Consider the following 27,937-nt stretch of genomic DNA (forward strand, 5'->3'; position numbering starts at 1 on the left):
TAAAAAATCCATTTTTCAAAAGAATATCCGTCACTCCTACCCCTCCCCTGCCCTCACCCTCGTCGTCCCCTCCAACAACATTTTCACATTTCAATTTTGAAATTGCAACAACAATTTCACACTTTAAGACATGACTGACGATGGATTTTTGGATTAGGTTTGAATATTAAGTTTAAGATTAAATTTTGAAATTTATAAATTTAAAAAGATTTGGACAACGACAAGAAGGATGATTAACAGTGGAGATTCAACAATAGATGGGTGATCGTTTAATAATGGTGAAGGTAGTGATGATGATCGACAATGGCTGATAATCAAATTGTAACGAGGAATTTTAGGATTTTGAAATTTTTTATAATATCAAAAAATTTTAAATTAATAATTTTTTTTATTTTTTTAAATATATATATTTTTAAAAATATAACATGAAGTGTCATTTAACAATTTTTTAAACGGCCATTACGGGGTAGACACTTAAAAGTGTAACAGTGAAAATATTAGACACCTACTTTAAATAAAAAATTCTTTAAGCACCTAAGGTTATTTTTTAATATAATTTAGACTCTTAATTTTGCATTAAAAAACGACTTTTACTCCACTGCCCAATATTAAACTTGAATACTTGTTTTCAATCTTAATCTCAAACTTACTCTGATTTCTTACGAATAAGAATAAATAATTACAGAGTTGTTGAAACTTGAAAGTGGTGGGGGAGAAAACTATTTTAGTAGAGTATTTCTTGGTTGTTATATATTGAGTAGAACACTGAGATGCATAACACAACAACAAAAAAGAATAGCAAGGGGAATGAAGAACAAACTTGTCACTTTCCATTGGTATGAGCAGCAGCATTCTTATGGAAAGGCCAGAGATTTACCAGCCGCTCAAGCACCGACGCACTTTTGGAGAAGTAACCCGAAAATCCGGCAGGAACTGATGGAGGAGGGAAGTCTTCAGCCGGCATTGCGAATGGACGAATCATCTTTTCCATCTTTTCTAATGTGAGATAGGATCCCAGTTCTTGCAGCCTTTCTGGACCCATTATTGGCAATGTATGCTCTTGGTGAAGTGAAGCAGCCTTGCTATCGTTCGTCTGCCGATACAAATACCATTAGCATAGTTTCATTCACCCAACAAACATAAAAACGGTTTATATCGAATTAACTTCAGATTTCGACTGTTTCTTCCACGAGAATTTCTGTGGATTTGACAGGTTACCTCCAATGGGGATAAATCTGCACCACGGCTAAATGTCAACTCAATGCGGAACTTTTTTGGGTCTTCTAATGCAACCTGTAGTTTCAATTCCACACAGAACATAAGCTCAGTATGAGAACTCTGCTAATAAAAATGTCACTCAGACTCGTGGACTAGTATCGTATACAGCACAATTTGGAAAGTCATATTCCCATATCTATATCCGGATATGTGTATGAGACTGGAGTCGAACACATACTTCGAAAAACGAAGTTGGAGCAACAAAGCCTTAGACAGATATTTGGTTATATAATAAGGCACCTACCTCTGTATTCTCAAACATCCTTATCACAATGTAACTCATGTAGTCAAGCTCTTTGGTTTTATATAAACGTTCTAAAGCACTCTGGCAAATGAGACTGTCTTCTCCCTGAAGAGATTCGTCCAGGTTACAGTAACGAAGTACGTTCATGAGAGAATGGATATGAGATTCCTGTTAAACAGAACAAAGCCATAGGAAAATCATCGCAAGTACATATATAGCAAATTCGGGAACTTGTCCCTGTTGGGTTGATGAGAAAGGCCTAATATTAAATAACAAAACACAATAATAATCGAAAGATGGAAAGAGAGCGGCTAGCTCTATCGTGATTTGCACTTACTGATGTGAAGTAAAGCCTTGTTCGAACATGACGCTCTGGTGTCTTGACATTTGCATACCTGAATGAGAAGAAAAAAAAATCAGATATAAGATGATAAACTAATATATAGAGAATAATATACGAGTTAAAAGGTTTTATTTACTGACTTTGGGTCCAAACGGTATTTGGTCTCTTTATCATCGTCTTCATCTGGATCCATTGAAATTTCACTTGTGGTGCTAGATCGTCTTGTGTCATCAGTGTTGATGAAGAACTTTGGTGGGGACTCTTTATCATCCTTTTCGGTCTTTGTTGATTTTGAGCACTTGTCTTGGTTACTCTTTAACTCAGCAACGTTAAGGGCTTCCTCACAAGTATTCCTCAGATCGATCAAAATTTTACCCAACAAACGACGAGCAATCTAAAAGAACAGAACAAAAATTAGGGGAAACATGAGCACTTAATTTGCATTAATAAAGGCTGCAAATGCACATTGTTGAAGGGCGAATCAATAGGGACATTTTAATAAATAACATGAAAATACTAAAGTATCATCTTTTTACAGAACCTTTCTAATTGAAAAAGACATGCAGAAAGGAATCACCTTCGAACCAATTTTTAGTTTTTGATTCGGATTTATTCCATATTCATTAGGGATGACACCATCTGCAAGAAGCTGAGATACATGCAGGCTAGTCAGGAGCGTTAGGATAAAATGCAATGCAACTAAGATAATGTAGACAAAAAAGTTGCAAACTAGAGAAAAGTATGTCTGGATAAAACTAAATATAAAAGAACAGCTAATACAACAATTATAATAGATCAACATCAATTTCTCTATGGTAGCAACATATATGTACCTGGGCAACTTTGAAGAGCTCATCCAGACCTCCAGATTAAGATGAGCATTGTGAAGAAGATCGTACCTGTTAAAAAATAGGTCAATCAAACATACAGAAGTGCTCAGAAAGAAACGAAACATTTAAACTTTTAAAGCCAAGGATTTTCATACTTATGAACATTGGATATTTGCAAGATAGATTTATGGAACATCAAAATTATGCCATGGTGTACCACGCATTTGTTACATTACAGCAAGATGCATCTCCAATCTCCTCATTACCCCAGACCATTTTGTTCATGCATTATTTTTCCTAATCCAACAAGACCCTAAATTTTAATATGCAGCAATCTACTTAAAAGAAGCAAATGTTTAACCATATATCCAATACCTTGGTGAGATCAGCCCCTCGATTTGCCTATAATGTGTGGTGCTCAAATGCAATTAAAATCACGCAACAATCTCCTCGACATAAATAGATTATTTTCAATTTTCTGTTTAGTGGATTCAAATTCAAAGGATTGAGTAAGAAAAAAAAAAGGAGGAATATATGTTGGGAGAAAAGGGTGGAAGCAAAGATAAAATTCTTAAACCAGGAAGAAAGGACATGTACATACGCTTTCTGAACTATAGAATTTGTTGTGCATATAGTGCCTACTTTCTTTAAAAAAATGTAAATAGAATTAAAATAGATACTCACTTGCAAGAGTCATAAACATCAGGGATTTGAGTTATATCAAAGCGCCTGCAGGAAAAGCCCATTGTCAGTAAAACCAATAATGCTAAAATAAAATGATGGGCAAGGATCACTTTCAAGACACGAAATGAAAAATTATATATAGCTTAAGAATGGATGCTGCTCTTCATACAATACACATGAAAGAGAATTGTGTTAACAAATCTGGCAGAAAATTCAGATACCTGATGCACAAGTATAATGGAGAATAAAGGGTAAATACTTACTCTTTACGTTCATTATACAATTCTCTTTCAAGTTTTCTCCACCGAGCATACATCAAGAGGAATCCCTCACTACCACAAGGCAATCCAGCAGCAATCCGATCAATATCAATATTTGTCTTGCCAAGAGCTTTTGCCTGGTCATACGGAGGAATCACATCATATGGGCTCGCTTCTGTAAGAGTCTCATCTTCATCCATGGCAAGTAGTCTGACTTGTTCAGTAACCTTCTTAGTCAAGGTTACCTGGTATATAGGAGGTGCAAAATGAAAAAGGGGATAACAAAAAAATGCCAATAGTTACAGTAAAATCTTGTATTGCATATTCAGTTGGTAATAAAGGGAGTGAAGGCTGACTACAATGTTGCATATTCACTTGTATGATGATTACCAGTTTGGGAAGGAGTTCAAAAGCATTAGAAGGCAATCCAGCTCCATCAGTCATCCAAGGACATTTAGATGTTCCATTAGTATGAATTCTCCTCTCGCCAGAAGTTATAACGTCATTCAGCCGAGCCTGCAAAGTATAGAGGAATCCTAAAACAACACTCAAAAATGTGAAAAAAACAATTTTACAATGAATGATCTGCAGAAAGTTGCCAACAATTAGAAATTTTATTTCACTTGCCAACAATTTATTTTAGGAGATAAAGTTTAATTTATTTGTAACTTACTTATATTGTGCAATTAGGATTAAGTTTTTAGGAGATAAAAGTTATGAAGAAAGGAAACCAATAGGACTCTAACTTGTAATCCACAGCCTATAAAAACAGGTGTGCTTTCTGTTTTTCAATGAGAATTTTAATTAGAAAGTTTCTTTTTCTTCTCACAATTTCTTCCTTTTTTATTCTCTCTATTTATAACATGGTATCAGGCTAGGTTATCAAACCTAGAAAATCATGGGGAATCTAACTACATCATCGTCGGAGATCAGTCTAGGCTCCGAACAATCTTCCCACCAGCACAGTCATCGACAACCCAAATGAACAACATCTGAGCATGTTGGTACAACAAGTTACTCTTCCGTTTGTAAATATGGCAAAAAACTATAACTTGAGATCTTGAATAATAGATTCTGGAGCTTCATACAACCCAGCTTGTGGGGAAGTGTAGAAAGATACAAAAAATTTAATTTATTTTATTTATATTGTACGATTATGATTAATTTTCTTAGGAAATAAGATAAGGTTTAGGAGGTAAAAGTTAGGAAGAAAAAAAAAGGAAGAAATTCAGAGAAAAAATGAAAATTTCTAATTGAAAACAGAAAGCACAACCTATTTTTATAGGCTATGGATTACAAGTTAGATACCTGCTACGTGGAGGGTTTGGGTGGTAATTTTTGGAATAGATGGAAAACAAGGTTGTAGAAAACAATAACTAATGACCGCAAAACTAAATAATATGTCCACAGAAATATATACCCATTATTAAGCAGACACCTGGAGTTTAACATTTTAGATTGTTCTCAACCACTATATCAAAGATTCTTTAGTCAAGAGACCTAGAGTTTCAATAATGCCCGCATATTCAGGTAATTGATAGATAGATGCAAGGTCGAAAATTTTCGTATGGACCCATGAGTTAACTCAGTTGATTCTCCAAATTACATCCAGTTTACTCAAGATCATAAATAAGCATTTTCAGAGCTCTCCTCGTGGCCCAATTAAATAATCAAGTTAAAACTTCATAATGTGCACCAATGGATAGATAAATCAAGGGTGAAGTACACAAATGGTCCCTTGACTATAGAGTGTTGCTTTGTTGAGTCTTTCGACCATTAAAAATTATAAAATGGTCCGACTATAAGGTATTGTTTTATTGAGTTCTCGACTATCAAAAGTTACAAAATGATCACTTGACTATTTATATATTCCAAACTCGTCCTTTTCCATTAAAAAAATGACGACAATCTGGATTGGACGTTAACATGCTGATTGAGATATGCTAAAATATGATCCCAAAAGCTCAAACGACTATCATATCTTAGCCAGCATGTTAACGTTCAGCTCAGACGACTGTCAAATTTTTACCATAAAATGACGAGTTTAGAACATATGAATAGTCGAGTGACCATTTTATAATTTTTAACAATCGAAGGACTTAACAAAAAAACATCATATAATCGGAGGATCATTTTGTAACTTTTAATAATAGAATGACTCAATAAAACAACATACTGTAGTTGGGGGACCATTTGTTTACTTTACCCATAAATCAATTACCAAGCCAAGAATTCTAACATGTGGAAGTCTTGTTTGTTTAGAAGTCTTCTTTCAAGATAAATCTTAAAGAGTTTTTGTTACCTCTATCTCTAGAGAGAATTTTATCTGTAATAAAAGTCTTATTAGAAGTCAACAACTCAGTTAATTTAAACTACTATAATCTCTTAAAAATTCAATAATCAGATTTATTTATTCTTTTCCTCTCCTTCAGTTTATTTCATTAGATTAGAACATGATATCAGCTTTTGTTTTGTTCTCGATCAGAAAATTTCACACATTAAACGTGGTTCAGCTGAGACAGCCGACACAAAACTGCTATCACAGTAGTCCCATCCAGTTTAGCAAAGATTATGAGTCATGTCACGCATGCCTTTGATATTGAGAGTGCTGATGTTACAACAGGTGATTTAATGAATACTTACCCAACTTATCGTGATTCCCGATGCTAAACATATTGTAAAAAGTCTCGTCACATCAAAGAGAAGTGTAAGTGATCGTAGTCAAACACTTTCGGTAAGCTCTCTATCGACTAGTAAAGAAAAGAATTCTTCTCCTAATTTTATATTGGGAAAACTGAAACACAGCCATTTTCGATAGGTACTTGTCCATTGACAATTTCAAATACATTCTTTTTCTCTTATACAACTATGGGTAATAGATTTTGGAGCCACTGACTAATATGACATATTCCTCAAAATATTTCCTAAACTACAACGCAAACAACAGCCATTTAGAGACCACTATAGCAGATGGCACCACTACTATCGTAACTAACCAAGGGACATTCACCTTACTAAAGACCTGTCCTAAAAACTCTTGTCCATGTTTTAGATCTGTTTGCCAACCTTATTTCTATTCACAGATTTGAATTCAAAGTAACATTTTCCCTTTCACGTTGTATTTTTCAAGCAATAGACACGAAGAAAATGATTGAATGTGCGAGTCAAAACGATGATCTCTACTTCTCAAAACAAACTCGCAATATATCAGGTGGATCATTTCTTTCTGAATCTAATAGGAAAAATCAAAATAAAATGTGACTTCATCATCGTCATTTAGTTATCCATCTTTTAGGATAATTCAATTCATGTTCCCTTTTTTATTTAAAGGTACTGCTCTTGATCATTTCGATTGTACTGATTATGAGTTGGTCAAACATAAATGTATTTCATTCCAATAAGCAATAAAAGAGCTTTTTGTTACTTTTACTCTTATTCATAACGATATTTGGTTTCCATCCATTGTTCCAAATGTTTCTGGTGCTCAATGATTTGTGTCTTTTATAGACGATAGTATTCTAATCACATGGATCTATCTCCTCGAACATAAATCTGATGTCAGCAATGTCTTTTCTAATTTTTATAATATGATTCATATTCAATTTACTGTAAAAATTAAAAGATTTAGGTCAATCAATGCAAAAGACCATTTTCATCAATTCTTCTACATCTTTTAGGAAAAATGAATTATTTCATGAAACTTGTATGTAACCACTCCACAATAAAATGTAGTTGAATGTAAAAATGATCATCTTCTAGAAGTAGGGATGGCAATTTAACCCAACTCTGACGGGTCCTAGCTGTTTCGACCCGATAAGAGTGGATTTTTTTTTTTAAATTTCGGTTTCGGGTCAGGTCGGGTTACATTTGATGTCTAAGATTTTCAAGTTTGGGTTGGTGTCAGATTCGGAGTCAAAAGTTTTTGATTCGACCCGACCCATATATTTTTAATTATATTATATAATTTAATTTATTTACAAAAACGACACCCTCTATATATAATGCTTTAGGGTTTCTCCCATTATAACTTCTCGGCCGCACATAATTTAGTTCCTCATGTTTTTAAGTATACTGTGTTTGTTTATGTTCATCTCATCTTAGGGAAAATTAGATCCACGTGCTATTAAATGCATTTTCATTTGGTAATCGTCTACACAAGAAGGCTACAAATGCTATCACCCATCTTCTAGAAAAAAAAATTTATTGTTGATGTTATTTCTGTTGAAGATGATTTTTTTCCAGCCAATTATCTTCGTTATGAGACTTGGATTGAAGCTAACACTCTGAATTCATCTCTCCTTGATCCTGATTATTATTCTAAATCTACATCTTTGCAGTTAAGACTTGTTCCTGGGTTTATTACTAAGTTTGTTCTTATTGAGCCCATTACTCCACCAAATAAGTCAGTTATGATGAAATATATGTAAAATCAAAATAATATTCAATTGTGGATTTATTCTAGGAAGAAGACACCAATTTCTCGATCAGTACAGGTAGAATCTCCTATTCCTACCATTGTTTTCTCACCAGAAATTGTTTCCAAGCAGGTACATTCACCTACTCATGCTCATTCACCCGAAATCACCTCCAAGCAAGATTATGTATGGTTTTTTTTATTTTATAGAAAATTAGGCCTCATTAAAAACCCCCTTCATACCCCCATGTTACAACAGTAACATGAAGGACATTGGAAGGAGGAAAAGAGTGTATGAAATTTATTAATCAGAACAATAATACAATGTCAGTACCAAACAACCTACTGTTACAACATAACATTGATTACATAAGACTGAAAACAAACACCCTACATTAATACAAACATTTCCCTACACCTTAACACGCCAAACACATAACCTATTAATCAACCTATACCATCTTTAGCTAACTTGTCCGCTTCCCAATTAGCAGCCCTCAGGATATGCCTTGTAATAATATCATGTCCTTCCATATGAGAAGCTATATCCTTCACCAAGGACTGAAATGTAGGGGTGCATAAATCCAGATTTTTAATCCACTTCAATGCAGTACTAGAATCCGATTCTAGAATAATCCTCTGACTTAGGGCAGATCCTGATTCTTCAAGAAGACTTAACCCTCTCTTGGTCGCCAATAATTCTGCCAGTATGGGAGGACCACCCCCAACCTTTTCTGAAAATGATTCAAGCAACATACCTCTACTATCCCTAATCAGTCCACCTATTCCTCATTTATCCCATCCCTTCACCATCGCTCCATCTACATTAAGCTTTATGAACCCATCTGGAGGAGGAACCCACCAAGTTGAAGGAGAACAACCCTTTTTTTGTCTTCCCACATAATCAACTAATAATATATCACCCACAATGGAGTCAAAAGGGATATGCACATCATTAAATCTAGCACCAAACCAAGAAGCTATTTTAAATCGAACAAGAAAGAACATCACAACATCCACCTTCCCTTTCTGAAAAATAACCTCATTCCTGCATTTCCAAACCGTCCACATCACCGCCCTTGAAATGAATTTCCAAATAATGGATTTCAGAAGTAGGTCATCCCACCAAATGATGAAATCAATCATATTCTTTGGAATCACAAAAGAAACATTCCAAAAATTCAAAAATCCATACCACAAACCCCATACTACCTCACAATGCAAAAAAAGATATGAAACTGTTTCCACATACCTACCACACATCGGACATAAGGGATCATCAATCCCAGCCACTCCTCTCTTCAACAATTCCTCCTTAATCACCACTCTCTGATGTGCAACTTGCCAAACAAAAGTTTCCACACGGGGAGGTGCTACCCCTACCCAAATATGCCTTTCCCAATTACTGTTATTCCCCTTATTACCAACCTGATCAAAAAAATTCTTGATACATGATTTAGCTAAAAAAACAACCCTCTCCATTCCCTAACCATATCCAACAGTCTTCTTCATAAGGTGACAAATTGATATTATTCAACATGGAAATAAGCGGTAACCATTGTTCAACCTCCCAATCCACCAAGTTCTTTCTCATTTGAATTTTTCACACCCAGCCCGAAGCATTATTCACCCTGAACTCTACAACTTTACCCCTTACATTTTTCGAAATAGCAAAAAGTCTCGGGAACCGATCTTTAAGGGGAACTACTCCCAACCATACATCATGTCAAAACTCCACTGATTCTCCATTCCCAGTTCTCAAACGCATATTTTTCCTCAAACAGTCCCCAAAACCATCACTAGAAAAGAAATTTTAACAACTCCTCTCCAAATCCAAGAGGCACAAGCTGTCCAAGTATTCCCAATCATACTGGAGTTCGGATCCCAATTGTACACACAATACACCACCCTTTTCCACCAAGAACCCTTTTCTGAAGCAAATTTTCATACCCATTTCCCCAGAAGAGCCCTGTTCAAAAGTAACAAATTCGGAATCCCTAGACCCCCAACCTCTTAGGCTTGTATGCCAAATTCCAATTCACCCAGTGAATGTTCCTTTTATCTGTCGAAACCCCTCCAAAGAAAGGATGCCATGAGTTTAATTTATTTAACACAGTACATGGAATTCGAAAGATAGAAAGAAAATAAATGGGGAGAGAGCACAACACTGATTTTACCAACACCACCTTGCCCGCCAACGATAAAGAATTTGCCTTCCATCCAGTTAACTTGTTGTGAAATCTCTGTACGACTGGCTCCCACAAGGCAATCGAATTTCTCTTGGTCCCCAAAGGTAAACCTGAATACTCCGCTGGAAAATATCTCACTGAACAACCAATTTCCTTAGCCCAAGAAGCTAACACCTCCTCCTCAACATTAATTCCAAACATTCTACTCTTAGCTAGATTTAACTTCAATCCCGCTAACAATTCAAAAATTAATAGCACCCTTCTAACATTCATCAAATCACGAATAGAGGCCTTGCTAAAAATTATAAGATCATCCGCAAATTGCAAATGCGATAACTTGAAGGAACAATCATGAGCACCTAAGTCGAAACCCGAAAACAGTCCCTTATCCACTGCTTTAACTAACAACAAATGTAATAGCTCACCACCCAAATTAAACAACATAGGAGATAGCGAACAATCATGTCTTAATCCTCTTGCAGTGTGAATTTTCTCCGTAGTTGTCCCATTCACTAAAACCGAAATGGAAGTTGTTGACATACATTGATAAATCCATGAACGCCATTAATCACCAAACCCCATTTTACCCATTATTTTCATTAAAATCAACCAATCCACCGAATCATAAGCTCTCTTAAAATCCACTTTAAAGACTGCCCCCTTCAACCCTTTCTTCCTCCAAAAATCAATTCTTCATTTGTGATAAACGAACAATCCATAATGTTTCTCCCCGGAATAAACGTAAATTGTGACGAACTTATTATCCCATTAATGCACAAACTCAGCCTTCTAGCTAAGACCTTTGAAAGGATTTTATATAACCCTCCAACGAGGCTAATTGGCCTAAAGTCTTTTAACCCCTCCGGATTAGCCTTCTTAGGTATAAGAGAAATGAAGGAATGATTCACCTCCAAGTCCCATTCCTTCCCCTCATAAAACTCCTTAAAAAACAACATGATATCTTCTTTCAAATTTGGCCAAAATTTCTTATAGAACCCTAAATTCATACCATCAGGGCCAGGAGCTTTGTTGCTATCTGAATAAGCAATTGTTTCCCATATTTCCTCTTCAGAAAATGGCTTTTCAAGAGCCATACTATGCTCTTTCGAAAGTTTTAAAAACTCCAAATCCAATTCCTCAACCTCCAGGTTTTTTTTTTGTTAAACAACCCTTTAAAGAACTCCACCACCGAAGCTTTAATTAAGCTAGGATCAAAGGTGACTTCATTATCCACTTTGAGGAACTTAATGCAGCTTCTCCTCCCTCTAACTCCAGCACTTTGATAAAAAAATCTTGTGTTCTTGTCTCCTTCCAAACTCCACTCCAATCTTAACTTCTGTAACCAAATCGATTCTTCTTTCTTATATAGATCCCATAATTCTTTTTTTGCTTCAACTAATGATTTCATTGACACCGTGTAAATACCTTGTTGCATATCCAATTTCATCTCCTGAATTTCTTTCTTCAACCTACTGAATTTCTTGCTTCAGCTCTAGATAACCCTTCCTAGACCATCTCTTTACTGCATCCTTCACCCCTTTTAGCATATTAGAAATGGACTTCCTCTTTTCTTCTTTACATAGCTTAACCAACTCCTTCTCCATCATCTCACCAAATCCATCCTCCTCCAAGACATAATTAAACATCCTGAACGGTTTCGAACCCCAATTACATTCACTGCTCTCCAACAGAATCATATTATGATAAGAAACAGACCTTGATTGCAGTGTTTGACTTATCTTGGGATCTACCAAGAAATGATCCAATCTCACATAAGTCGAAACTTCCCTATTGTTACACCATGTAAAGCAACCTCCAGACAAAGGCAAATCTATCAAATTAGCTTTACTCACAAAATCTCTGAAAATATTCATTGAAACCAAATTCACAGCACCTCCATCTTTCTCTTCCTATGACAAAACAACATTGAAGTCTCCTAAACACACTGGACAATCAACATTTTCCAAAAAGGATAATAGCTCCCTAAAAAACAACTCCTTTTCTGCATTCACATTCGGACCATACACATTAATGAAACAACAAATCCCTGATACTCCTTCCATAATCCCCTTTATTTCCACAAATCTCCTATGAATGACTTCTTCCTTCACAACAAACTCCTCATTCCACAAGGTTATTAATCCACCAACAGAAACTTCAGCAGAAGCTACTGTCGAACTAATCATAATTTTTCCTCCCATTTTCCTCACTAACGCAGGACTCAACTTCCACTTTTGATTCTTGTAAAAATAACATTATAGCCTTTTTCTCATAAGCAAACCTCCTTATAGCAAAATGTAATAGCAAGATCAAGTGTTGAATCAGAATATAGATCGATGGCTTTGGGAGTACGTGAGTTACTACTATTAAAGATAATCCTAGATGAGTTAAGAATAAAGTGGCAAGAATACATGAGATTTTATTATGATTAATGCTGTAAATGAGACGAGACAGATCGCGAACTACTCAAGATTAACTCGATCAACACTCGAATCGAATGAACTCGACTCGAGCTCGAATGAACTCGACTCGAGTTCGAATTCGACTCGAATTCTTAACGAGCTAAAACGAACTACTTAATACTCGACTCGAAAAGCTCGCAAGCTACTCGAAAAAAATGTTATATTATAATTTTAGATTTTTTTAAAATTATATTATTAAAAATACATTATTTATAATTATAAATTTTTAAAAATATATTTTTAAATGTAATATAAGATTTTTGTAGGTTCAAATCCGAGTTTGAGTTCAAACTTGAATCGAGTTCGAGCTTGAATCGAGTTCAAAATCGAGCTACAATTGAGCTCGAGTCTCGAGCTTCAATCGAGCTCCTAATTTTTTTTGAGTTCGAGTCGAGTTTCAATATTATATTTTGAGTTCGAGCTGAGCTTGATAATTTTTAGCTCGCGAGTTTTCGAGTCGAGTCGAGCCTAATTTTAAACTTTTCGAGTTCGAGTCGAGCTCAACTCGGCTCGTTTACAGCCCTAACTTTGATAATAAATCAACTATCAATATTATTCATAATCCTGTTAAACATAATCGAACAAACCAGATTGAAGTTGATAGTCATTTCATCAATATTGGACAATGGTCTAATTTGTACTCCATTCATCTTTACCAAAGATCAATTAGCATATGTGCTTACAAAGGGGAGACAAGCATTTTTTTTTCAAGAAATTCTAAACAAGCTGGGAATGATATATATCCATTCACCAGCTTGCTGGGGAGTGTTAGAATTAGCTGTGTAAAAGTCTTAGGATTATTTGTAATCTTTTATCTTTAGATATAATTTTATCTTTAACATAAAAGTCTTAAACTCAATTTATTTTAACTATTAGGATCTCCTAAATGCAATAATCAGATTTCTCTTTCATTACCTCTTTTCATACGTCCCCTTTCCTTCGGCTTATTACCTTGGATGATAACATTTAAAAAAAAAAAAAGCTTGTCAAATCATGGGCAAGAAGAGATAAAAACCTTGGCTTCTTCCATCTCAGTGTTGGCATTGTCAAGTCCGTCCAACATAGATGAGTCCTTGCTAACAAGGGAGACCTTAAAAGATAACCAACTCAGTCATACAAATTCAGTGTTAAAAGGAAGAACGCACTCATTAAGGGAACATTACATACCAGGATCGGTGTTAGTTGCCCTTCAAGGTCAAGCAGGCCTTTGGCAAAAGCAGCCGCAGACATCTGTTAAATGATTTAATAACCTATTAATGATGTCAAACAGCAATGACAATAAGTTTTAGCAACTTAGTTCAGAGGTGAAGCACAAACAGGTAAAGATCAAAATATATACTGATTCATCTATGAGTTAAGTAAGGCATACCTGAACACGGCCCTCGTCAGAACTGTAAATTTTTAGGTCATGACGATACGTACTATGAAGGCGAAGAAGGCCAGTACCTTCACCTGCAATTTTATATAAAAATCATCAAGAAAAAAGCAGCATACTTCTGAATTCATCATTATTTTATCTACCAAACAAATAACATAAATCTTAAGAGTCAAGATTAACTTGAGCGAATACCGAAAAGATCAAAATATCTATAATGATCTCATTCATTCCATGCAAGGAGCAGACTACAAACAGTCAAAGATAAAAGGTTCTACTGTTGATAACCTGGATACATGTTATATCGGAAATATCTACCCAGTTCTTCAGCCTGCATGAAATTGAGACACAAATTATGGAAGAGAAATGGAAAAGGAAAACAAACAAATGAAGCAATAGATTGTTAGTTAAATTCTAAACCATGTCCAAAATGAATTTCTGTCCTTCCAACCTTGGATGTCTTAAAAGTGTATCCACTTCAAACTTAATTAACCCTTCTCATATAAAACTTTTCAATACTATCCTTTACTTTAATTCAAATTCAAATAATTTTCTAAGTTTTATGGGATGGTATAGCTCCTCAAGTAAAAAGTGATTCTCTTTATAAGCTAGAGGGTAACTGAACAAGTACTTGAACCAGTAATGTAGGAAAACATGCAAGAGAGGTTCGTATTTACTACCTGCTTCCTCCCAGCATGTGTAAGGACACCTCCATATTTAAGAACCATCAGTGCTTCAACAGGCCGTTCTTCTTCACCTTCACCATTACTTTTTGGAACTCTAACCCACTTAAGAGGCTTTAATTGAACCTTTCTATAAATACCAGAAAAATGTCCTCCCTGGAATCAAGAACATTTAGCATGCAACAGCCAGCCCATTATTATTATTTTTAAAAAGGATATTATCTACATAAAGAAATGGCAGTTTATGATAGAGGAGGAATGAGGAACCATCCTAAGAGAAATGATAAAATGAATGTAGCACAGCTAGTAAACTGAAAAAGCAAGTCATTTCAAGATAAGATATATAACCTCCTCAAGTACTGCTTTAACTTGACGAAGCTTTTCAGCATGCTCAAGATCTTCTGCTTCACTATCACTTCCACGACCTGGTCTATATCCCATAAATGATCAAAGATAAATCATTATTGATCTTTAAATAATTTCAAAATTCCAAGTGATTAAGTGCTTCCTTTATAGAAAAAAAAATTAAAAACCATATGCAGATATTGCTATAGGTAGTAAACACTGAACGCCTCCTCCTACCCCCACCCGAAAACATAAAAAGAAAGAAAGAAAGAAGGCCTTCAAAGTTCTGTCAACTACCAGGGTTCAGCTCATTTTTTTCTTTTGTTTTTCTTTGCTTCAGCTTTCAAAATCAAATATTTGCTCTTTTAAACTAACCATCGAATGTTAATTACCTTCTTAGCTTCTCTCATTCAATTAAAACATGAAACAAATAGTTAGTGATTAAACTATAGCGTCATTAAAACAAACCTGAACTCCTACCCTACTAACTTTGTTGCAATTCCTTTTCCTGTCCGATAACATATATTACAAACTCAAGCTTTCAGTCCTTTTTATGTTTTGAGTAGCGGGGAGGTGGATAATATAAATTGTTCTTGCTAGATCAGAAAAAATTATGAAATATGAAGAGCTACCTGTAACGTGGTACAAGCATTCTTGTAGCATCCAACAAATCTTGCAATTGAACAGCACTCTTAAGTTTTGTCTAATCAGTGATAAAAGAACACACAGTTGCTTAGAAAACAGAATCTATTTGTATAATAAAGGTAAGTAATAAAGAAGGGAAATAACCACCTCAGATCTGGGTCTTCCCCCATTGTACTTTAGCATCAGGTTTAGCAATTTTTCCTCGGTAACCTTCAATTTCACCTTCTGCTTGGGAGTTCTATCACCGCTGCCCGTTCAGGATAGTTTATGAGTAAAATGCAAGGATTTTTACCAAAGGAAAAATAGCAAGGAAAATGAAGCAACATACTGGCGAATAACTACTATTACACAGCGTAGCTCCTCAGACTGCCCAAATGTACCAATGAGTCCACTTCCTATACGAGTAAGTCCCTCAGAAGGCTGCACAGGTTCATTTACTTTCCATGGTAAAGTCGGTGGTATTGCTGAGGAAAGATGAGGGGCTTTTGCATCTAAAAACATTTTCCTCAGCACACAAGCAGCGTCATCATAATACCTGTATAACAATAGAGCCCTTAAGTCTTTTTCACAACAAATAAACAGGGACAGATATGGTCCATACTATGTTTAGAACCGTAGAAAATAAATACATCAACTATAGACAATACGCGGCATTGTCAAATGAGAAGACCTGTGATAAAAAACCACAAATAATAACTAGAGCGAAGAAAAGTTTATTATTATTACTTGTGAGAGTTCTTAACAAAGCTCCATCCATTCACATCACAAACATAAGAGCACCCATCTGAACGCAAAAGATCAAACCCACAAACCTGCAAGAAACCAAATGGTTATCAAATTGAAGTTTCTGTCAATATAAGGAAAGCACATTTTTTTTATAGAAATAGGAGGCCTCATTAAAAACCTCCCTCTTAGTAGTCCTTTACCCTAAGGAAGGAACCGACTAGCGGAAGAAAGAAAAGAGTACCTCAATATATTGATGATGAACCAATTACATAAGACTTAAACACACTCCTATTACACCTTTACTCTAAAACATACATACCAACTAAAACAAAGTTTACATTCACCCAATCCCCTCCTTTGCTAGCTTATCAGCCTCACAATTACAACACCTAGGAATCCATCTCACAATAATCTCTTTGACAGAAACAATAGACACAATTTCCTTAACAAAATTTGTAAGAAAAATAGGAACTGAAGCTTGATCTTTCATCCAATCCACTGCTAACTTGCAATCACTTTTAATAATGAGCCTACCCTTCGATACCCATTCTGAAGAGACAAAGATGTCGATGCCTTTTTTGATAGCTTTCAATTCTGCTTGAAGGGGAGGAGTAGGACCAACATTTTCTTAAAAAGTAGTAAGATTAGTCCGATTCCAATCTCTGAGAATATCCCCTATTCCAGCATTCATCCCAACACTACTAACAGTCCCATCAACATTCATCTTAAAAAAATCAACTGGAGGAGGACTCCAACATAACACAGGCCTGTTCAATTCCTTAAAAGCATAAATATTATCTGCCAAGGAGGGATCACAAATTAACGAATCCACCTGAATAGAGAGGAGGGGATACTTTGCTAGGAACCATTTCGCTAATCTAAAACGAACGATGAAAAACAATGAAAATTTGTCCAACTTTCCTTTTTCAAAGATGATTTCACTTCTAATCTTCCATATTGACCATAAAACTGCCCCTGGAATAAACTTCCAAATAACAGAATTCGGCCTCAAATCATACCATGAGCAGAGAAGGGAGGAAGGATCAGCAGGTAGAGCTAGCAGAATACCCCAAAAGCCTATTAGTTTGTTCCACAATTCCCACGAAACATGGCAAGAAATAAATAGATGCTGAATTGATTCTTCACATTGATTACAGAAAGAGCAGAAACTGTCCTCCTCTATAGGAAACCCCTTTTCTTCAATTCCACTCTCACAACTACTTTTTGATGGGATACTTGCCAAATGAATGTCTCCACTCTAGGAGGAACAAAACCCAACCAAACACACTTGTTCCATAGAAATGTTTCCTCATTAAAAGAAGAAAAAGACTTCCTGCAGGCTTTTACTGAAAACAACCCCTCACCCATTCCATCCCACAACAAACAATCCTCCAATGAATCAATTAATTTAATGTCTTTAAGCCTATCCAATAACTCTACCAATTGAACCACTTCTCAATCACAAAGATTCCTCATAGTCTTAATATTCCACTCCCATCCATTCGAATCAAAGCTTCCAAAATCAGCCACATTTCTCCATTGATTTGATGAAAGGGCAAAAATCCTAGGAAAAAGAAGAGAGAACCTTGTTGATATCCATGGAATGACAACTAACATTATGTTTTCTACACAAAAATTTCTTCCACATCGATTTTTTTTCATTCGCAAACTTCCAAACCCACTTTCCCAACAAAGTTTGATTGGTAATTTTCAAATCAACAACTCCCAAACCTCCACCACTCATCGGATTACAAATCTTTTTCCAACTCACCCAATGCATTCTCTACTTCTCAGCTCCTCCGCCCCACAAAAAATTTGACATCAAAGAATTTAACCTTTGACTAATAATATAAGGCATCTTGAAAATAGATAGGTAGAAGATAGGTAAGGATGACAGTACTGACTTAATAAGCACCAATCTACCAACCATAGATAAAGAAGAAGCTTTCCACCCTGCTAATTTCTTATTGAAGCTCTCAATGATCGGCTCCCACAATTTCTCTGAATTCCTTTTTGCCCCTAAAAGAAGGCCTAAATAGACCGTCGGAAAGGAACTAGTAGAACAACCAATAGCCGTAGCCCAATCTTCTAGGATGTCATTCTCCACATTAATACCATAAAGTTTGCTTTTAGCTAAATTAAGATTTAGCCCCGTCATTAAGCTAAAAATCCTCAAAACTCTTCTGACATTTTTAATCTGAGTAATGGAAGCTCGACAGAAAATAATTAAATCATCTGCAAATTGGAGATGAGACAAAGTAAAGGAATTTTGAGTCTTGCCAAAAGAGAACCCTTGAAATAGACCCAATTCAACAGCTTTAATCAACATCCTATGAAGCAATTCACCAACCACATTGAACAAAAGTACATAATTCTTCATAAACCAAATTGATGTTCAATTTGGAAAGCACGTTTCTGTCAATATAAGGAAAACACATATTTTATAGAAATAGTAAAGGAAAGCACATAATTCTTAATAAACCCTATCTTTTTATGTTCAATTACAAGAGATCTGCAACATCTAGACAACCTCAAAAGAACACATACATTAAGTTTCTTCAATTGAAAGAAACCATTCTTCATAAACCAAATTGATATTAAGTCCAACATGTACACAAATCTTTTATTGCCCTTATATCGGACTTAAATGGAAACAAACTCCTAAAAAAGAAATTCCAAGATAAAGAACTGTGTAAATAATATCTAAAGAAATTCCCATGAGCAAATTCAAGCAAACCAAGTTTTAAAGGTTGAAGAAGCGGAAAAAAGCCATAGTGGAAAGGAAAAAAAAAACAAAGATGAGTAGTTTCCAGTAACACTTGCAGAAAATAAGTGGTTAAATATCCACAATGGTTGAAAACTAAGGCATCTTTTGCAAAGGAGATTCACTCAACATACCGCTTGCCTAAATGCCATGCAAACTTCCCTTGCCATTTGTTTCTCATTAGGCGTTAGCAACACAGGATACCTGACCTGTCATATAGGTAATAAAGATGTGTTTCAAACATCATGTATTTTTTTATTATTATTAAACTAGTACTACATGTTGAAGACTTCTATAATAATTAATTAACCTTTCCATAACTTTTCATTGGACATTTAATGGTAAGCGATTGGCCACAAATCCTAGCAAATAATTTAAACCATTACTACAGAAAGATACAAACAAACTAGAAGCTTTTGCATATGAGATCGTGCTCACTATCATTTTACATATGATTTTTACTAAACTATTGATTTAATCTTGCATTTTACTAGCCATTTTTTGTGAAACTGATATTCTGTTCATTTTATTTCTACAATCAAAATAGTCTTTTAAAGACTTGGTACAAGGTAGTTGAGTTAGATTAGAACTTCAACACCTATACAAACTCCTCACTGATAAGATAGAGTTTAGGATAGAGTTTTAACTTAATCTAAATTACATAACATATCTATACAAGAGTTATATTAGGAATAAACTACTTTATTTACACGTAAATATCTTACATTTTTCACCCTACGGGGTTGTGAAGGTATGGGCAATGATTTAAGTTATTGCAAATAATTAGAACATGTAAAACAATCTGTGGATCATAGAGCACGACATGTTTACCTTCTTTGGCATATGTCTTATGTATACCAAGTTTCAAAATTTTAAATCAAATGGACTGACTTTAATTTCTTTCACATAACACAACCTGACTGGCTCATTCTCTTGATAATTAAGTCCAACCAAACAAATATGGTTTCATCAACCGCATCAACTCTCAAAGATGATAACAAAACAACTTCACACAGGTTTGACTTGAAATTACACTCACTGTCTACAAGAAAAAACACTGAAAAACTAACGGACAAAGGTTGCTTAGAATCAAGCATCGACAAAGAAGGAAGAAACTTGGGCTCTCGTAAAAAGATGAGTGAGAGAGAGAAAAACGTAGAGAGAGAGAGAGAATTTGAAAGAAAAGTCAGTTCCCGATGAGTGTTGGTCGGCATTTATCGATAACCTGAGTAGGAGGGTTTCTCGTCGTACGCTTAGGGAAATATTCTTAGTCCATGGTCCTGTTATGAGAGTTTTTATTCCCAATCAAATTAGAAATCCAAAATACAGATTTTCCACCTTTGCTTTTGTTCATTTTAAGAGGGAGGAAGATTTGAAGAGGGTTGTTGATGAGTTAAACGGGGTTGTGATTGATGGAAGGAAGATCTCAGTTAGTCCTGCCAGATTTAAGGATGAACGTTCAAGGTCAGGGGTAGTGCATACTTTTTCAAACAAGGCTTCTGGTCAGATTAATGCAGATTCTTCAAAATCAAGAGAAAGATAAAATCTTAACAGAAGCAGAAGGGACGACAGAACTTATAAGGATGCTCTGATGTCAAATGGGAATACAAGGGGGAACAAAGAACTATTGTCTGAGGATATCCAAAGGAGGAATGTCAAGAAAAATATTTTGGAGATGCATATTCCATCAGAAAGTGACAACTGGGTGAAGAGGTCGTTAACAGGGATTATCAAATACTATTTTCAAGTTGAGTTCATTCAGAATGCCTTATTAAAAGAAGGCTATGATGTTCAAATTGTTAGATGGAGTTAAGTATGGAATTCTTGCGTTTTAGTTCTTAAATTTCATGAGATGCTGGATTTATGGAGCAACAAGGAAGAGGTTTTAAAACAGTGGTTTGAACGAGTGGAACCTTTACTGAATGAAGTCGGAGTTCCAATGGCCTTCTGCATGGCAGAATTAATACGGGTTCCTTTGTGATGCTGGAATGAATCTTTCTTCGAGAAGTTGGCTGGTAGATGGGGCAATATGGTAGGTATTCATGATAGTACAAGGAAAAGAGAAGACCTCATAATGGCAAGAATTTTATTGAGGGTGGCAAGCCCCTTTGATGTTCCAGAGGTGATCACTCTTGGATTTTATGGAAGATCATTCAAAGTAAGTATCAAGATTGGATCAGCAAGTGAGTATTCAAGTTCGTTTTTCAGTAATTTTCCGGTGGAAGATTCCGGTGAGGCATTTTTTAAAGAGATTATGTCTGAGGAGGATGAAGACAGATTGTTGTCAGATCATAGGGAAGGTGAGACATGTGAAGCAAGGAAAAATCGTCTGTCAGTGGACAATTGGATTGACCAGGGAGTGTTTCGTGTTTCTGGAGGAGTTAGTGAGGACAGACAGCTAGCAAGACTTTCCTTAGATAGGAAAGATATTAATTGTGATCTGCCAGAAAGTCAGAATGTTGGGAGTTTAAAAGTTGGTGAGTTTGCAAGTTTGGGGATTAGAAGTCAAAATTATTCGGCTGATGGATCTCAGGCCCATTCTGAAGACTCTGGGCAATCTGGGTCAAAAGATTTTTCGGGTTTTATTTCTGGGCCAGCATTTACAATTAATAAGTTTGGGGAATTGGTTGAGAACCTTAATTTAGCAGAAAAAAACAGGAAAATGTTTAACGTATTGGAGACGAGCCCAATTGTAGAGAAGCCAGTTAATACAGAAATAGAGGCCGAAGAAGAAAGCTTAAGGTCGGTTGAACTGGTCTCAACTAATTTAGGAATCTACTCAAGGGGAGACAGTTACATCGTTCTAAAAGAAAGTTCACAACAGAGAGTGATGTGCTGGAAACTAGAAGTTTGAGCAGTTGCAAAAGGGTCTATAGCAGGTCGAGGGAAAGAAGATATTGGTTTGGGGATTTGTTGAACCTCTCGACTGAAACAGATGGTATCATAATTACGCAGAGGAAGTTTGATGTGGATTCCAATACTAAAAATCAGCTTTGTTTATCATCAGAGCACATTGCTGAGGGGAGTCTTCTTCCTCGCATTGACAATGGTTCTGGGGATAGGAGCGTAGAGAGGGAGATTGAAGGTTACTTTTCAGAAGGTGAATGCTTAAGATTCAAATCTGGTTTGTTAATTAGAAGGAACAGAAGAACTAGAAGGATCTTGTTTCGAGCAGCCGTTGACCAAGTGAGCATTGATACAGTATCCTCCCCAACTTTCTCGATATTATTTAAAGAAGCTGTAGAAACTTGGGAGGTTAGTAAGCTTTTGGGGGTGTCTTTTAAGGAAGGGAAAGAAGCCTTTTTGGAAAAATCATAGCTCTAGAGAAAGGCTTGAATGGGGTTAATCAAGATTTGGTTGATTGAGGGTTTTGTTTGTAACTATTTCCTTTTATGAAGATGTCAAAGTTAGTAATTTGTTCATGGAACGTTAGGGGCTTGGGGAAAAAAGAAAAAAAGAGGGTTGTTCAGAATTTAGTCACTAGCTTAAATTCTACTTTTCTTTGGCTGCAAGAAACCAAAACTGAGAAATTTAAGAGGTCTTTTTTTAGAAGTGGGATTAATAAGCTGAAAGGAGTTTTGGAATCTCCTTCAATTGGATCAACGGGGGGCCTGTTGTGCTGTCGGGATGACAATATTTTTGAGTTGGAGAGTCAGTTTATTAGCAGGAGATTTATAGCTACTTTTGGTAAATTTCGGAATAATAATTTCAGATGTGGTTTCAACAATGTATACGGTCCAACAGTGGAGGAGAGAAATCTGGTTTTTTTTAAGAATTAAGCAGTTTTTTTAGTGGACAGATTTATCCCGTTTGTGTGAGAGGGGACTTCAATGTCTATTTACAAGAAGATGAGAAGATGGAAAGAGGTCAAAGTAGGAGTTCAATGGAGATCTTTAATGAGTTCATTCTTCATACGGGCTTAATTGATCTTCCTTTGAATGGGGGTAGGTTCACTTGGTGTAATAACCAAGAGAATCCCACTTTTGTAAGATTGGATCGTTTTTTGGTTGATTGTCATTTTCTAGCATTGTTTCCGTACATTTTGCAGTCTCTTCTACCAAGATCATTGTCAGATCACAATGCTATAGTTCTTGCGAATAAAGGAGTGGATTGGGGTCAAAATCCGTTTAGACTATTCAACTATTTGATGGATGAGGAGGGTTTTGAGGATCTGGTTATTTCTTCTATTCAGAGTTGTAAGATAAGTCAGAAGAAGGCATGTGCTTTTAGTTTTTTAAGGAACACCAAACATGCAATAAAGAAGTGGACTAGAAACAGAGATAAGTATCCAGGAGCCTTGATTTCTAAGTTAGAGAAGAAAATTTTGTTAATAGAGGTTGATATTCAACAGAAGCAAGGTGCTTTCGACAGTGAGGTATTAACATAGTTGAAAAATTACAGAGTAAAATTGTGGAAACTTCACAAGATCCAGGAGCAGATTTGGTTTCAGTAGTCGAGATCTAAATGGATTGAAGATGGGGATCGCAATACTAAATACTTCCATACCTGTGCTACGGTTAGGAATAAGAGGAATGCCCTGGTTGCACTAAATTTTAGAGGAAAAACAGTTGAAGACCCAACTGCAATTAAGGCCATAGTAAAGGATTATTTTTTTATGATCTACAATGACCGAACTACTTCAAAAATTGATGACTTAAAACTGGATTTTTCCAGAATTTCTATGGAGCAGATTCAGTTCTTAGAGCAGGAATTTTCAGAGGAGGAAGATTGGGATATTGTGAAGTCTTGTGGTAGCAACAAAGTTCCGGGTCCTGATGACTTTAATCTGGGATTTTTCAAGAGGTTTTGGCAGGTCCTTAAGGAAGATATTATGAAATTCTTTCATAATTTTTACTTGGGGAAGGAATGGGAACATGGAATAAATCACACATTCATCACTCTTATTCCAAAGATTTCAAATATTGGTGGTCTGGATGATTTTAGACCCATAAGCTTAGTTGGTGGTTTGTACAAGATCCTCTCTAAATGTCTGTCAAGGAGATTGAGGAGCTGCATTTCAGATTTGATCAGTCCATGTCAATTCGCTTTTATCCCCGGTCGACAAATCTTTGACTGCTCCCTTATAGCCAATGAAGGGATTGACTTTTGGAAGAATAATGGTTTAAAAGGATGTGTTTTTAAAGCTGATTTCAAGAAGGCATATGATACTCTTGACTGGCCTATCTTGTTCAGAATAATGAAGGAAATGGGCTTTGGTTCTAGATGGATAGGTTGGATTTCGAAGTGCATCACATCAGCAACTATTTCAGTCTTGGTAAATGGGGTTCCAACCGAGGAAATTCCAATGGATAAGGGTCTTCGTCAAGGTTGTTCCTTGTCTCCATTGTTGTTCAATATAGTTGGGGAACTCTTGAATTTATTGATACTTAAGGCTGTTTCAGGGGGGGTTTTCGGGTTTGGTCATTAGAAATGAGGAAAGGAATTTTAATTTAACACGTCTTCAATTTGCTGACGACCTTATAATTTTCTGTGGTGCGTCGAAAAAACAGATCTTGAATGTGAAGAGGGTGCTTCGAGTGTTTGAGATTATTTCTGGACTTCAGTTGAACTTGAAGAAGTGTAAATTGTTTGGGTGAACTTAAAGGAAGAGGAAATTAAGGATTTGGCAGCTACGATTGGGTGTTCAGTGGGTTCTTTTCCCTCAGAATATTTGGGACTCCCTCTTGGTCCACACAGAAACTCCAACATTCTGTGGGATCCAATGGTTCAAAGCTTCAATAAGAGGTTAGCGGGCTGGAAAGGCTCCTCTTTGTCACTGACAGGCAGGCTGGTTCTGATTAAATCAGTCCTATGTTCACTCCCTATATACTTTTTGTCAATGTTCAAGGTTCCAGCTTCAGTATACAAAACCCTCAATTCTATTATGTCAAATTTTTTATGGGGTGGTGGAGATAGGAAAAAGATCCATTGGGTAAGCTGGACCGACGTTTGTAAACCAAAAATTGAAGGAGGCTTGGGAGTTCCTAATTTAAATGTGATAAATAGGGCTCTATTGGAAAAGTGGGCTTGGAGGTTTGCTATTGAGAGGAAGGCGATTTGGAGGGAAATGCTTTGCATCAAATATAAATTGGACCCTTCCTTGATGCAGTTTGACAGTAATGTTTCTCCTAAATTTTCTTGGATATGGAGATCTATGGTGAGTAATCATTTTAAAGCTGATTCGATGGGTTGTAGTATCAGAAGCAAATATAGCTATAAAATTGGTAATGGGAGGAATATTCGGTTTTGGCAAGACAATTGGGCATTGGATCATCCTTTGATGGTTATGTTCCCTAGACTTTTCTCTATTGCAGTGAACAAAACTGGAAGATTATTTTAGTTTAGGGAATACAGCTCAGGGGGTTGGTTTTGGAACGTTCAGTTGAGAAGGGAGTTGAATGACTGGGAATTTGAGCAATGGTCAAACTTGATGGTTGTTATCTCAGATTTTTCTATTTCCGCTGATGCTGTTGATGGACTGTTTTGGAAGGGGACTGGAGAAGGGGTTTTCACTGTTAAATCATGTGTCAATCTATCTTATTCAGGTACTTCCGATTCGGAGGAAGCTAAATTTTGGAAGTCTATTGTTTGGAGGGGCCTGCTGCCTCCAAGAGTGGAGACTTTTCTTTGGCAAGTTATCTTAAAGAAGCTGGCAGTGAAGACAGCTCTGGTTAAGAGAGGTGTTCAGGGCATAAATGATACTTTGTGTCCTTTTTGTAATCTACAAGAAGAGTCTTCATCTCATCTATTTTTTTCCTGTTCGGTTGTTTGGCCAATATGGACTAAATTCATGGGCTATTGGAATTTCAGTCTGTTTTTCATGAAGATGCTAAAAGATTCCTACTAGCATGGACTGACTTGAAGACCAACTCTCTTATTTGGTCATTTATCCCTGGAGTGGTTTTATGGACAATATGGAAGACTAGGAATTTTATATTGTTCGAAGGAGGGAAGCTTGATCGAGCATAAATTTTCTTTCTAGCAAGGTGCAGACTTGCTTCATGGTTTCTAGCTAGGGAAACTCAGATTTTTCTATCCAAGGCTTTATTGGACCTTCCTTAGTGGATTCTTGCTCGTCCATTCTAATCGGATTTCAACTAAGTTTCCTTGGTCCCCTCCTCCAAAGGGTTTTATTAAACTTAATGTGGATGCGGCTACTTCTAGTGATTGGAAGAGGAGTGGTTTAGGTGGTGTTCTGAAAGACATGTCTGGTTCGATTCTTGGCTTCTTCAAAGAGCCTGCTGGTCCGGGGCCTCCAACTTTGATGGGATTGAAAGCTATCCTAAAGGGTTTAGATTTTTATGATCTATTCGCCATAGGTTGTTTAAAGATACATTGATTATCGATAGTGATAGTAAGGTGGCAATTGGCTGGTTAAGGATATTGTTTATGTCCTGTCGTTTATGTTCAAATTGGTGTTCTGAAAGACATGTCTGGTTCGATTCTTGGCTTCTTCAAAGAGCCTGCTGGTCCGGGGCCTCCAACTTTGATGGAATTGAAAGCTATCCTAAAGGGTTTAGATTTTTATGAATCTATTCGCCATAGGTTTAAAGATACATTGATTATCGATAGTGATAGTAAGGTGGCAATTGGCTGGGTTAAGGATATTGTTTCATGTCCTGTCGTTTATGTTCAAATTGTTAAAGACATTATTCAAAAGCCTAGTGTTTATGAAGGTCTTATTAGATGGGTTAGTAGGACAGCCAATATAGAGGCGGACGTCCTAGCTAAGGCTGGTATTGGTTGATAATTATGTTCTGTTGAGGGCAATTTCTTTTTGGTTTTCTATCTCTTGAGGGAGATTAGACCTTGTATTACTTTGTAATTATTTGAGGTTAATGAAATCCTAGGGCACTCTTTTCCTCCTTCCGCTGATTAAAAAACTATTTTCAAGTTCCGTTAATCATGAAGGGGTTTTTTAATGAGACATACTAATCCTATCAAAAAAAAGCATTGACAAAGAAGCAAATTATTAAAAGAAACTGTTCATATCAAATAAAGGGATTGTTGGATACGCATTCGTGCATCCATCAAACAGAAGAAGTGGAGAACATGCTTCGGATAATATATTGCAAAATACTTACTTCTTTGCCATCAGGGTTTCTCATAACAACACCATCAACAACGGGAGACTTCCTAGCCTCTGCATGAGCATATTCGGGACCAACAGTATACACCTACATTCATTTGACGAGATGATCAGACGAACTTGAGAGAGAGAGAGGAGCAGCAGTAAGAGTATTTGGCTAATGCTAAAGCAGAATCTCAAAAAAAAAAAAAAACCAACACAAGAACCCCATGTATGATCTGCAAGTAGAATAGATGTTGTTAACGATACAAAACCACTGCCAAACTATGACCTGGATTAATAGAATTAAAGGTCAAAGAAACTGCAAACGTGAGGTACACTTGATATACTATTTCCCTCCACTCTCACCCATTCAAAGAGTATGCTTCTTGAGTGCAAAAAAGTTTAGCAACATCAAAATAATTTAGTTTCATACAAGTATGGTTTTAAAGAACAATAAATTAGCTAGAATTTTTTTTTCACCGAAATGCACAACCTTGACATCTGTTCCTCCAGTCGGCATAAACTCCTCATATATGTAAGAACCGTCCCGTCTTACTCTTCTAACATCAGGATGGAACTCACTTGATCTGTTCCCAACCTAAAAATAAATAAAGAAGAAAATCC

General features: G+C 36.0%; 1 protein-coding gene and 1 long non-coding RNA gene across 2 annotated transcripts in view; one reads left to right on the plus strand and one right to left on the minus strand.

Annotated features, from left to right (window-relative positions):
- Positions 1-722: 722 nt before the first annotated feature.
- LOC120177458 (inositol hexakisphosphate and diphosphoinositol-pentakisphosphate kinase VIP2-like) overlaps positions 723-27,937 on the minus strand; it is a 31,214-nt gene continuing 3,999 nt past the window's right edge. The window contains 24 exon segments of the mRNA XM_039183597.1: positions 723-1,093; positions 1,219-1,293; positions 1,523-1,690; positions 1,860-1,917; positions 2,006-2,259; positions 2,443-2,514; positions 2,699-2,730; positions 2,733-2,764; positions 3,380-3,424; positions 3,643-3,884; positions 4,030-4,155; positions 13,720-13,794; positions 13,872-13,934; positions 14,074-14,156; positions 14,368-14,410; positions 14,760-14,918; positions 15,111-15,192; positions 15,740-15,810; positions 15,900-15,999; positions 16,081-16,287; positions 16,479-16,564; positions 19,377-19,451; positions 27,327-27,419; positions 27,807-27,911. Coding sequence (XP_039039528.1) covers positions 824-1,093; positions 1,219-1,293; positions 1,523-1,690; positions 1,860-1,917; positions 2,006-2,259; positions 2,443-2,514; positions 2,699-2,730; positions 2,733-2,764; positions 3,380-3,424; positions 3,643-3,884; positions 4,030-4,155; positions 13,720-13,794; positions 13,872-13,934; positions 14,074-14,156; positions 14,368-14,410; positions 14,760-14,918; positions 15,111-15,192; positions 15,740-15,810; positions 15,900-15,999; positions 16,081-16,287; positions 16,479-16,564; positions 19,377-19,451; positions 27,327-27,419; positions 27,807-27,911 — 2,616 coding nt within the window. The 3' untranslated portion in view covers positions 723-823.
- LOC120177460 lies at positions 12,628-27,825 on the plus strand. Its single transcript, XR_005521411.1, has 3 exons — positions 12,628-12,640; positions 22,200-22,202; positions 27,692-27,825. It is a non-coding gene; the product is annotated as an uncharacterized LOC120177460 (long non-coding RNA).

The sequence above is a fragment of the Hibiscus syriacus genome, unplaced genomic scaffold (assembly GCF_006381635.1).
Source record: "Hibiscus syriacus cultivar Baekdansim isolate YM2019G1 unplaced genomic scaffold, ASM638163v2 tig00112289_pilon, whole genome shotgun sequence".
In the NCBI taxonomy this organism is placed as follows: Eukaryota; Viridiplantae; Streptophyta; class Magnoliopsida; order Malvales; family Malvaceae; genus Hibiscus; species Hibiscus syriacus.